Raw genomic sequence first — 12361 nt, forward strand, 5'->3', positions numbered from 1 at the left:
ACGCAACCTTATTTTCTGCGGTCCTCGACTGCGCTTCTCTTCTCTTTACGGCCACTCTGTAACTCTGATCGTCTACTTGCTGCCTGTTCCACACAATACATGACCTGCCCAGCTCCAGTTTTCCCCCTTAAAGTCAATTTAACACACCACCTATCAAATCAGGGTTTCTATCAACTGGAAAAAAAACGAGAAAACCGGGAATTGTCAAGTACTTTGAATAGCCTGGAAATACTCAGGAAAAACACAGGCAATTTCGCTTCTATAGAGAAAAAATAACTTTGATTTTATTGAAAAGGAACGAAAATTACGGTAACGCTGGCTCGAGTAACAGAGAGGAATCGTAACGAATGGTCTATGACACCGTCTCGATGGCTGCAGGAGTTGTCATTGTGCAGTCAACGCGCCACTTTTCAAACGTCTGATTGATCGGATGGCTTCGTGGTGTCACCACCTATCGCATAGGTTCGATGTATTGGCGGTGAGCTCGACCACTGGAAAAGCTAGCGGCACCTTCGGCGTGACGGGGCATTAGGGATCACGTTGACACAGCGGCCACGTCGGCTGCTTCGGAAGCGCCGAAGCGAGCTGAAAACGAAAGTTTAAAGTCGAACCTGTGCCACAGTTCTGATTAGGTGCTGAGGATTTACCGTCATGGTTGTCTGCTTGAGAAGACTTGAGGAGGAGGAGGAGGAGCAATAAACTTTATTTGTGCACAGCAGATTTGAGACCTAGGCCTCTACCTAAATGACGGCCTCGAGCCCTTGGGCCTTGGCGGCATCTTAGGCCTGCTGGATTGCCTTGAGTTGGTCTTCCGGTGCACAGCTGAACAACGCGGTCTCCCACTGCTCTCTGGTCTTAATTATATTATTCTGTGTGGGTGTACGAGGACAAGCCCAAACCATATGTTGTAGGTCCGCCCTTTCTTCACAGAATCTACATCTATCCGTGTAAGGGTCCGGGTAGTAGCGGTGGTAGGCCACCGGGTTCGGATACGTATCTGTTTGTAAGAGGCGCCCTGCCGTCGCTTGCCGTCTGTTTAACGAGGAGTGTGCCGGGGGGAAATGGGCCCTTACCAATTTATAGCGTTTGGTGACCTCGTTAAAGCTGGTCATCCGGTCTCTCTCCGTTCCCAGTATTTGTTGCGTGTCACCTGCTCGGCCTGTCAGTTCTCGAGCCAGGTTGTGCGCTATTTCGTTCCCGGGAAGGGAGGAGTGTGCGGGGGCCCATATAATGTGAATGTCGCGATCTTCACGAAAGTTGTTTAAAATTTTCAGTGCTTCCGGCGAGATTCTTCCTTTTGCATAGTTCTTGACGGCTGTCTTGCAGTCGCTTACTACGATGTTAGCTTCCGTGCAGGCTATTTCAAGTGCTAAGGCAGCTTCCTCCGCCACCTCTGCCTTCCATGTTTTTACCGTCCCACTAACTCTGCAGTCACCGTCTAGACTCGTAGCAACTATCGACATACTCTGTCGATTTGCGTACTCCGCCGCGTCCACATAGACCACGTCCCTCGCACTACGGAATCTTTTGTGGAGAGCTCTCACTCGTGCGTTTCTTCGATCTTGGTGAAACTCCGGGTGCATATTTCTGGGGATAGGGGGTATTGATAGATGTTCCCTTATTTTCCTTCGGATGTCTCTCCGCACTCCGTGCTGTGCTTCGTAGGTTATTCCGATGTCATCTAAGATTTGTCTCCCCGTCAAACTCTGTGTGAGCCTTTCATACTGCGCTGCTCTCTAGGCCTCAATAAGTTCGTCTAATATGTTGTGCACGCCGAGCGCCAAGAATTTCTCATTTGAAGTATTTGCCGGAAGTCCCAAGGCTTGCTTATACGCCCTTCTAATAATCCAGTCTATCTTGGCTTTCTCCGCAGCGTAGAGCTTGAGGTAAGGAACCACATATGCAATACGACTGATTACGAATGTTTCTATTAATCGGATGAGATTGTGCTCTTTCATGCCATAGTGCCTGTTGGATATCCGCTTTATTAATCTGATTGTTTGTTGACCACTATTGTCAAGTAGTCTAATGGTTTCTCCGTTATGGTCGTTTTCAGATATGCGGAGTCCCAGTATTCTCAGGCTCTCCACTATCACTATCGTGGTGCCTTCCACTGTGACCACAATGCCCGGTCTTTCCCTAATGCTTTTTCGATCCCGGCATGTGGGCCTATAGAGCAGAAGTTCTGCTTTTTGGGAGGAGCATCTCAGTCCCTTGTCTTTGATGTAGTCTTCCACCGTGTTTACTGCTGTTTGAAGGATCTCTTCCACATGCCCATCGCTTCCACCCGCCACCCAAAGGGTGATATCGTCCGCATAGAGGCTGTGTCCGAGCCCTTCTATCTTTTCGAGTCTAGCAGGAAGACCGATCGTTGCCACGTTGAATAGAAAGGGAGATAGGACTGAACCCTGCGGGGTACCCCTATAACCTAGTTTGAGCGCGTCCAATTTGGATTCTCCAATTGAAATCTTTGCGGTACGATCTGTCAAGAAGTCTTTGATGTACGCGCATGTTTTACGTCCTACATCCAGCTTTTGGAGATTTTGTAGTATGGCCTTGTGTTTGACGGTGTCAAAGGCCTTAGTTAGATCGAGACCTAGTATTGCCTTAGTGTCTGGACTTTTCTTACCCGCATCTATGATCTGATGTTTTAGTTTGAGCATAATATCCTGCGTCGATAACTTTAGTCGAAATCCAACCATGGTATGTGGGTAAAGTCCTCCATCATCCATGTATCTCGTGAGACGTGTGAGAACCACATGTTCCATGAGTTTACCGACGCAGGAAGTCAGTGATATGGGCCTTAAGTTCATCAGTTGTGGTTTCTTTCCAGGCTTTGGTATAAAAATGATTTGGGCTGATTTCCATTGACTTGGAATGCTGCCTTGCTCCTTGTAGTTATTCATGTAGGCCGTGAGAGCTCGGATGGATACATCGTCGAGGTTCCTGAGTGTTTTGTTGCTTATCCCATCAGGTTCTGGTGAAGATTTCGAGTTGTGCCTAGTAAGTTCATATCTGACTTCTGCTTCCGTAATAGGGGTATCAAGATCAGGATTCTCGTTACCTAGGTAATCCGGAAGTAGTTCTCTATCCGCATCTCCAACGTACATCTTTTGGAGCTCTCGAAAGAGCTCTTCTTCTGTACCGTTGTAGCTGTGTATAACCTTCTGTAGATTGTGTCTTTGTATGGTTTTTGTACTTCCGGAGTCCAAGAGGCATCGGAGAATGTTCCAGGTCTTGGACATTCCTATCTGCCTTTCCATCAAGTCGCACGTGGCTTCCCACTTCTGTTGGGTTAACCTATTTGCATATATCTCGATTTGTTTGTTTAATTCCACAATTATTTTCCTTAATTTCCGATTATGTTTTTGCTTTTTCTATCTTTTCAGCATGCTACCTTTCGCTTCCCACATGCGCAATAATCTGCTATCCATCTCCTCTATACCTGCCTCCTCTGGAACAGTTTTGGTAGCTCGTTTAATGTTTTCTTGCAGTTTCTCTGCCCATTTCTCAATGTCCGTTATAGTGTCTTCCGCATCATTTTGTCGGATTTTGTGGAAAGAGTCCCATTATACTAGCTTCAGTTCTCTCCCCCTCTTTTTCCTTGGGCCTGCTTGTACCGTTGTGACGACGATGTAGTGGTCACTACCTAAGCTTTCCTGCATGTTTATCCATTCAGAAACTGCTACATTCTTCGTAAATGTGAGATCTGGTGTCGTGTCGTTGGTTACGCTGTTTCCTATTCTTGTTGGTGCCTGAGGGTCAGTTATGAGCGTTAGTCCTTCGTGCTGAGCGTCTGCCCATAGGCTTCGGCCCTTAATGTTCTCTATGCTTTATCCCCAAGCCGCGTGTGGCGCGTTAAAATCGCCGACCACGACTAGTGCCTGCTTGTGCGCTACGCTCAACACTTTGCGAAAGAGTGGGGCAAATTTGGGCTTGTGCTGGGGTGGACTATATGTGTTCAGAATAAATAGACTTCCCTCTTCTTTACCGGAGGGGATTATTTCATTCAGGACGTGGTCTATGCCGCGCACACCAGTATCGTGCTCGACAGCCGAGAGGTTTCTGTGTATCAGCGTCGTGACGGTTGCCTTCTCGCCGGAAGCACTGTACGATTTATACCTCGATAATTTTGCGATCCCCCCGGTTTCCTGTAGGGCGATTACATCTGGTGCCTCCTTGTTATGTGCTTGGCGTGCACTTGGTGTGTTACTTGGCGTGCAGCATGGTAGGCTACAGCTCGATGCCGCAGTGCCGGGCGCACGCAACGGAGCCCGGTGTCAGCCTTATGCACACGTAGCCACAGGGCAAGGAGCTGCGTGAAGCTTGGCTGGCGAAACTTAGAACCGACAGGTAGCCATCGTCTACAACTCGGGCATGCAGCAAGCACAGGCGTGAGGAACATTTCTGCTACGGCGCCGGGAATGCGCGATGTTCGGCGAGTAGCAGAAAACGCGCACTGAGACGCTCGCCTGCGCCCACTGCGCGGCTATTGTCATGACAGTGTGGTCTATAAACTTGTTGATGCTACATACTAGCAACTTCACTGGAACGAAAAGGGAGCGGTAAGACGCACATTAAAAAAAGGCAACGCATATGGTCATGTTTGTGTTATGAATTAATACACTGGATTACGAAAATCAAGGGAAGGGAAATCGCGCGCTGAGAAGACCGATAAACATACAGTGCGACGCAACTTGAGAAATAATATTGAAATGTCCAAGAATTTAGAAGACAGAAAAAGATTGAATCGTTGTGACGGCACATCACAGTCGCCGTAGCTAGGCGCCGAATTCTCTATAACGGAACTATTTTTGAACTGTTCGGATAGCGTCTACGCAACAATGGTTGCTAGTGTACTGTCAAATGCTCATATGCTGCGGCCTAAATCTCACGTTATGGTGCGAAAAACGCCCTCCCATCGAAATCAAAACATTGTGCGCGGACATGCATGCAGACGCATAGTCGGTCGCTGCGAACCCGTGCGATCGCTTGATTGAGGCTCCATTCTGTTATGCCCCATTTGGTTATACAGACAGCCCACTATAAGAAGATATTTCACACAGTTTACTCTCAGAGTTTGCCTGCCTTTCACGCAAGAAGCCGCTTCGCGAGTCTCCATCGGAGCTACCGCGCGCAGTGGTGTTTATGTACTGTACGTATTCGGTAAAGAGAGCGTCTGTAAACGATTCTGTGCTTTCAGTTTGCCCAAGATTATTATATCGGCAGTGAAAAACTTCCCTCGTTTTGAGAGTACCTGCATAAATGTCGAGGCTGACGGCGGCGTGGTGTTCTTATTGAGCGCCGTAAGCGAAACCTATGAGGAGCGCGCCGCGTGATCCCTCATACTACGCAAGTGAGCTGCTTCCGACAGATGGCGACCCCGTAACTCCTCGCCGCCAATAGCAACGTCTGTAATTTTGGACGCAAGAACCCTTCGCCGTCCGTTTGTCTGGACTTTTTGCTGTGTCTGCGGGTGCGAAAAGGTATTAAGCAAAGCCACTACCTTTGATTTTCATTATCTCGCCGCCTTCAACCGGCGCTGTCGCACGCAGATCAGCACGCAGATCAGCCACCACCGTGGCAACACTCCGCCGAGCTGCTCCGGAATTCGTCATTAAGCTTCTTGCCGTTCGGTGCCTTGATTTTCACTGAAAGAATTCCACGCTGTCAGCAATGGCACCGACTCCGCCTTTCTAGTCCTCGCGATTGGCTTCGAAGCTCGGAAAGCACGACGCGTTGCATAACGCCTGTTCCTGAATGGCAGCTTCGTCTCCATACAACAATGTCACGCAGTTAAGCATGGGCAAACGTATTGCGGTGAAGCATAAGAAACGTGAGGAGGGGCAATTGTCACGGGACACAATATGTATTCCTTAATTATACAAGCGTGCACCCGCCATCTCCTGTCAAAGTACGAGCACGATTATGCCTAATCAGTGAAAAGCTTTTTTGGCTGTGTCTGTAGCGAGTATGAGCCCTTAAGTCCAGTAAAAAGCCTTTCAATAATTTTTTGTGATCCTCCCTTTTCCGAACTGCCCGGATTTTCGGACGTTCTCGCAGCATCTAGGGAGTCCGAAAAATCGAACGTTTACTGTACCAATAAGAGGGTGCTTCAAATGGTCCGTGAGGCTAATGCGCGGCAGAAGGAGGACGAGAATAGAAAGCGCAGGTGCATTGAGAAATGGACGGGAGAGGAAGCGTGTCGCCACTTCATTGGGGGAGTTGGAGCTCTAAAAAAAGTGTTGGCTGACGGCGAGAAGCATGTCCCTCATCCAGACCAAAAAACACTGTTTAAATCAGTGAAATCCAACACCAAGACTTGTTGTAGGGGCTGAGAGTATGTCAAGACAGTTCAGGTTGATGTAATTACCAGTTGTTGGGTGAGAATCTTACTTGTGACAAAGTTTGGGCCTCAAACAAATGAGCTTGCTATCAGTTGATAGAAATAGCTCATATTCGAAAGTATTTGCCTCGATATACATCACCTTTTTATTCATTTTTGAGAAGGTTCAACCCAATTTGCAATAAGTTTTACTATTCTTTTTGAAAGTATTTTATTTGCCGAGGAATTTAGTAACGTCGTCCTCCTGTTTTTTTTTTTCTGAATAAAATAAACGCCATTCCTTACCATTGAAATTGGATGAAGTCATTTTTATTCTTAGCATGCTTACTAGATAGTGACAGCATCGGGAAACTTTGGATCAGCCCTTCTTCATGTAAAACGAAGTTCTGTTTTCTTTCGCTCAGGGCATTTTGCAAAAGCACTGCCGGAAAACATGGAAAACCCAGAAAATTTGGAAATGTCAACTTGGTAGACATCCTGAAGATAAATTACCACTTTTCCAGAATGTTAGGAGACATTCTTCACGCACGGTGTTATCTACACCGTTTTTGATGCTGATTAAAGAAAGGAAGTGTCTGAGGCAGTGCATCAGTAAACCAGTTGAAAAGGTAAAGAAACAACGAGGGGAAATTAAATGCTTAAGCAACACTCAAGAAAACATTGAAAATGAGCACGGGTTCATGACGCTGAGATTGGTTGATTCAATTTCGTCGAACATCTAGCTTGTCGAACAAGAGTTCATATTCTACCTTTTAAACAGCACGGCGCTGCCTGTCCAGGCTTTCGCTCGCTACGCAGGCACTAGCGCACATATACTAAGCCCTAAATATTTGTTTCTAAAGTGCAGCATGCTCTAGAGCAGTCGGTTTATACAGATATGAAATTTCACTAAGGTATGTGCCTTTCCTGAAAACGTGTAATATCGGAGCTTCCCCTGTGCTCTTTTTTTTTTTTTACCTTCACAGGTGGTACCACTCTATGTTGCCCAAAATCTCGCAAATGTTGCTGGCCTGCGTGGTTTGTTTCTCGCAGGACTCGTAGGTGCTTCTGTCAGGTATATTGCCCTCATCTATTTTTTTCCCGTTGTGACAGCTACATAAATAAAAATAAGGGGCCGTTATTTGCTGCAACTGTGGATAAATAAAACTAAAGTGTAAGTTATGCATTACCGATTTCGTTCAGTAAGAGAAACAGACTTGTAGAAGCATTGATAACGATGACTGATCTAATGCTTAACGCTCACTTCATGTGTTCATCAGTCTCTCATCTAAGGTACTTAACTATAGCTTAACGAAGTTGTACGAAAGGACTCATAAGTATTAAAGAGTGTGGTGCCGATATCAAAGGAGCTCTTGAGTATCTTGAAGGACATCATGAGAATCTCATTCTCGTGATTACCACTAGACTGAGGACAATCGTGGCTACAGATTGACAAATGTACAGTTGCATTTAGCATTTTACTATTCACGTACTTTCCGGTATCTGTGCTTCTATATTCGTTTCTAGCTGTGTTAGCGCCAATTTGTGTCACTGGGCATTTGTTTATTCTTGTCGAATTGGGTGTTGGAAACCAACCTCTGGACCAGCTTGGATCACTGAGTATGTGCCACGGGTTATGTGCCACAGACATTGTGCCGCTTTTCACTGACAAAAAAAATCCTTGAATTATTTTCAGTAAGAGGCAGAACTGAAACCTGATGTATCCATATGTAATTATCTGAATATATATATATATATATATATATATATATATATATATATATATATATATATAAATTCATGATACCTCCAGGCCGAAAGCATTACAGAGGTTACAGAGGGGAGTGGATACACAAGCAACAAGAAATGAAGAGATGGGCAGTAGGTTAAGGTATATACGAAAAATTGCCTGCTAACACAATGGTAGTTTTTTTCTAAAAACGAGAAATGTAAGCTTACAACCAATCAGGAACCAATGAACAGAGTAATAAGCAAAATGCAGTGCATAGTGCAAATCATAACTATTTATACAATGTTAGCTAATGCTTGGGTAAATGCATGGTTATCGTTGAAACACATGTCAGCAGGAAGGTGGTTCCATTCTTGGGATGTAGGAGAAAAGGCATTGAACGAGTTTTCGTGTTACATAATGTAATCCATAACACGGTATTTGCTGAGCAGAAGTCTTCAATTATTCTGATGGCTTGCTGTGTTAGCGCGTTGCGGGAAACACACTTTTTATTCATTTATTTGGAAGCAGCTGAGATTGGCTGTAATGGACGACACTTCTTACGTGAAAATTGGCCGGTACGGTGGGCACATTCGATCGAATCAGGTGAGAATGGATCTAGAATGGTGGTTAGTATGCGTAGTAACTTCGATTCACGTTATTCCCTGGTTTCTTTACTGTCAGAAAGGCCAAAAAAGATTAAATGGCCGCGTCTTGACCTGTCCTTGTAGTCAGCAAGGCATGATCACATAGTGTCTTCGCCACGTGATAGCTGTTTAATCGAGTTTTGCACAATGGCTAGCTCCTCATTAAAATCGTCCGTCATCTCCCAGTTTTCTTATAATTGTGTAGTCTGTCTTTAGGTGGAAGCAGGTGGAAGTAATTTTAGAGTTCGTGTTTTTATCGTTATTTCTATAGGCTTAACATCAGGCGCCACTTTGAGCTTTCTCCTGCGCCTTCACGTACGTTCTCAGGGAAGTCGAACGACTTTCGTTTGTTCAGCAGGATGGTCAAACAAAGACTCGAGTTCTAGGGAAGGTCCTGGGTTTGTCTCTACGTCCCCGGAGCACAAGAGCAGAAACCACATCGAAAAGCACTTGCAAAAGGATTCGCAAATAGCAAGCTGGCACAGGAACCGAAGTAAATGTGGATCTGAGAAGAGGTTTATTGGCGGCTCCTAATGCAAAAGTGCAGTGACCGGGAAAGGCGAGACAGCCAGAAGCACTGTCCAAAAAGGCGACAGTAATCAACAGCGCGAACAGAGCCGAGCCATGCATTGGCGATGCGGCTGTGTCGCGAGACATCCTGGCGCCTTAAGAATCGGGAGGCAGAGAGTCGTGGCAGGGCTTGAGACGCGAGGCGTGGACAATGTCACGTCCATGCCGGCACAAGTCTTCAGGTGGTGACAGTGGCTCAATTAGAAAATTCACCGGAGATTTTCGCTCCAAGACTCGGTAAGGCCCTTCTAATTTTGGGACGAGTTTCTAGGAAAGCCCCGGCGTCTGGAAAAGGACAGACAACCACACAAGAACGCCTGGAACGTAGGTGGTGCTTAGAAGCGTGTCGGTGCGGTTTTCTTTCTGGCGCTGCTGTTGCCCTGCCGTAACGGAGCGTGATAGCTGGCGGCATTCTTCGACTTGTCGGGCGATATCGGACACAGGTAGACACTCGGAGGCGTCAGAACGGCATGGAAAGAGCGTGTCGATGGTATGCGTAGGCTCGCGGTCATACAGGAGGAAGAAAGGTGAAAATCCTGTAGTGGCCTGGATCGCGGTGATGAATGGAAGGATGCGGTCCCAGTTACGTGATCAGATGCCACGTACATGGACAGCATGTCGCCAAGTATGCGGTTAAATCACTCTGTGAGCCCGTTAGTGTGGCGATGGTATGCCGTGCTTGTCTTATGAATAATATGGCATTCCCAGAGCAAATTTTCGACGACTTCGGAGAGGAAGGCGTGACCTCGATCGCTGAGGAGTTCTCGAGGTGCGCCGCGTCGAAGCACGAAGCGATGTAGGACGAAAAAGGCTACATCTTGCGCTGTAGCACTTGGTAAAGCAGTAGTTTCGGCGTAGCGTGTCAAATGGTCAACAGCAACTACGATCCACCGATTGCCGTCTGGCGTCATAGGAAGCGGGCCGTATAGGTCGATGCCGACGCGATCGAAGGGTGTGGCAGGGCACGGGAGCGGCTGCAAGGCACCAGACGGGCGTACAGGCGGCGATTTGCGGCGTTGACAGTCAAGACACCACCGAACAAACTTTTGTACAAAATCGTACGTGTCGCGCCAGTAGTAGCGGTGGCGAATTCGTTCGTACGTCTTGAAGACTCTGGCCTGGCCACACTGCGGATCGTTGTGGAAAGCGGCAAATATTTGTGACCTTAAGCTGCGGGGAATCACCAGAGGCCACCGACGGCCTTCAGGAGAGTAATTGCGTCGGTGTAGGAGCTGGTCACGAATGGCGAAATGAACTGCTTGGCGTCGGAGGGTTCGGAATACAGGGATGGTCGATGATCCAGATAGATAGTCGAAAAGAGAAGCGATCCATGGGCCACGACGTTGTGTGGTGGCAAAGGCGTCCATGTCGAGAGATGACATGGAGTGTGCGGAATTTGTTCCGCAGGCCGAGTCTGGAGGTAAAGGTGAACGAGACAGGGCGTCTGCGCCGGAGTGTGTTCGCCCGCTGCGGTATACGACGCGAATATCGTACTCCTGGAGGCGTAATGCCCAACGGGTTAGGCGGCCAGTGGGATCTTTCAAGTTGGCAAGCCAACAAAGCGCGTGGTGATATGTGACCAAGTCGAATGGGTGCCTGTACAGGTATGGTCGGAACTTGCCAAGGGCCCATACTAAGGCCAAGCACTCTTTTTCGGTCACGCTGTAATTTGCCTCAGGCTTCGTCAGCGTGCGACTCGCATAGGCGACTACGTATTCGGGGTAGCCGGGCTTTCGTTGGGCGAGGACGGCGCCGAGACCGACCCCGCTGACATCTGTGTGTGCCTCAGTTGCAGCTGACGGGTCGAAATGGCGAAAAATAGATGGGGAGGTGAGAATGTCTGCATTTTGTTGTTTTCCTGTTCGTGTTTTTCGTAACTTGTATGACAACACTATCTCTGTATTCATGTCAATTTTTCGCCGCAGTGTGAAATAACTTTGTATAAATAGTCCCATTTATCCACATATTGTTTATATTTTTTATTGTTCATCTTGTACTTGTGCACGCATTGCTACGTGATGCCAAAGAAACCAATAAGGGACACACACCTAGTCAAGCCGATTTTATGGCTTCTTGTCTGTGCCCCTGATATCTGTACGTTGTATAGATACAAATAAAGTTCAAAGTTCAAAGTTCAAAGTTCAAGTTCAAGACGACGCAGCGTAGCAAAGGCGGAGTCAGATGCAGGGGACCAGGAGGAGAGGGCGGTGTCACAGCGTAGAAGCTGAGTCAATGGCGCCATGATTGATGCGAAATTCCGAACAAAGCGCCGGAAATATGAGCATAGGCCCACAAAGCTTCGAAGTTCTTTGATGGTCGGAGGCTTCGGAAACTCAGCGACTGCTCGATGTTTTGCAGGATCGGGTAGAACGCCGTGCTTGGACACAACGTAGCCTAAAATGGTGAGCTCTCGCGCGGCGAAGCGGCACTTCTTGAGGTTGAGTTAGAGGCCAGCGTTCGCTGGACAGGTCAAAGCAAGTCTGAGGCGGAGCAGGTGAGTCGGAAAATCAGGCGAGAAAACCACGACATCGTCGAGGTAACACAGACATATTGACCACTTGAGGCCACGCAGCGTGTTGTCCATGAGTCGTTCAAAGGTGGCAGGGACGTTACAAAGCCCGAACGGCATTACGTTAAATTCATATAAGCCGTCAGGCGTAATGAATGCGGTTTTCTGGCGATCGGCTGCAGCCATCGGTATCTGCCAGTACCCTGAGCGCAAGTCAAGGGACGAGAAGAATTCTGCTCCCTGAAGACTGTCGAGGGCGTCGTCGATGCGCGGCAAAGGATAGAAGTCTCTTCGCGTTACCTCATTTCACCGACGGTAGTCGACGCAAAAGCGAATAGACCCGTCCTTCTTGCGAATGAGAACTACAGGAGATGCCCAGGGTCTGTGCGAAGGTTGAATAACGCCAGGGCGCAGCATATCTTCGACTTGGGTGGTAATGACACGACGCTCTTCGGCAGAGATGCGGTACGGTCGTTGACGCAACGGCTGATGTGAACCGGTGTCGATGCAGTACTGCACTTCCGACGTGCGGCCCAAGTGAGGTTGTGAAATGTCGAATGAACTTCTAAAGTGGTGCAGGA

The 12361-nt window shown here is 47.6% G+C and overlaps 1 protein-coding gene across 1 annotated transcript in view; it reads left to right on the forward strand.

Moving 5' to 3' along the window:
- The window catches only part of LOC135899414 (putative sodium-dependent multivitamin transporter), a 133217-nt gene that overhangs the window by 36935 nt on the left and 83921 nt on the right, over positions 1 to 12361 (forward strand). The window contains exon 4 of the mRNA XM_065428660.2: positions 7312 to 7400. Within this exon, the coding sequence (XP_065284732.2) occupies positions 7312 to 7400 (89 nt within the window). The remainder of the gene's footprint in view (positions 1 to 7311; positions 7401 to 12361) is intronic.

This window comes from Dermacentor albipictus, chromosome 6 (genome assembly GCF_038994185.2).
Source record: "Dermacentor albipictus isolate Rhodes 1998 colony chromosome 6, USDA_Dalb.pri_finalv2, whole genome shotgun sequence".
Classification (NCBI taxonomy): domain Eukaryota; kingdom Metazoa; phylum Arthropoda; class Arachnida; order Ixodida; family Ixodidae; genus Dermacentor; species Dermacentor albipictus.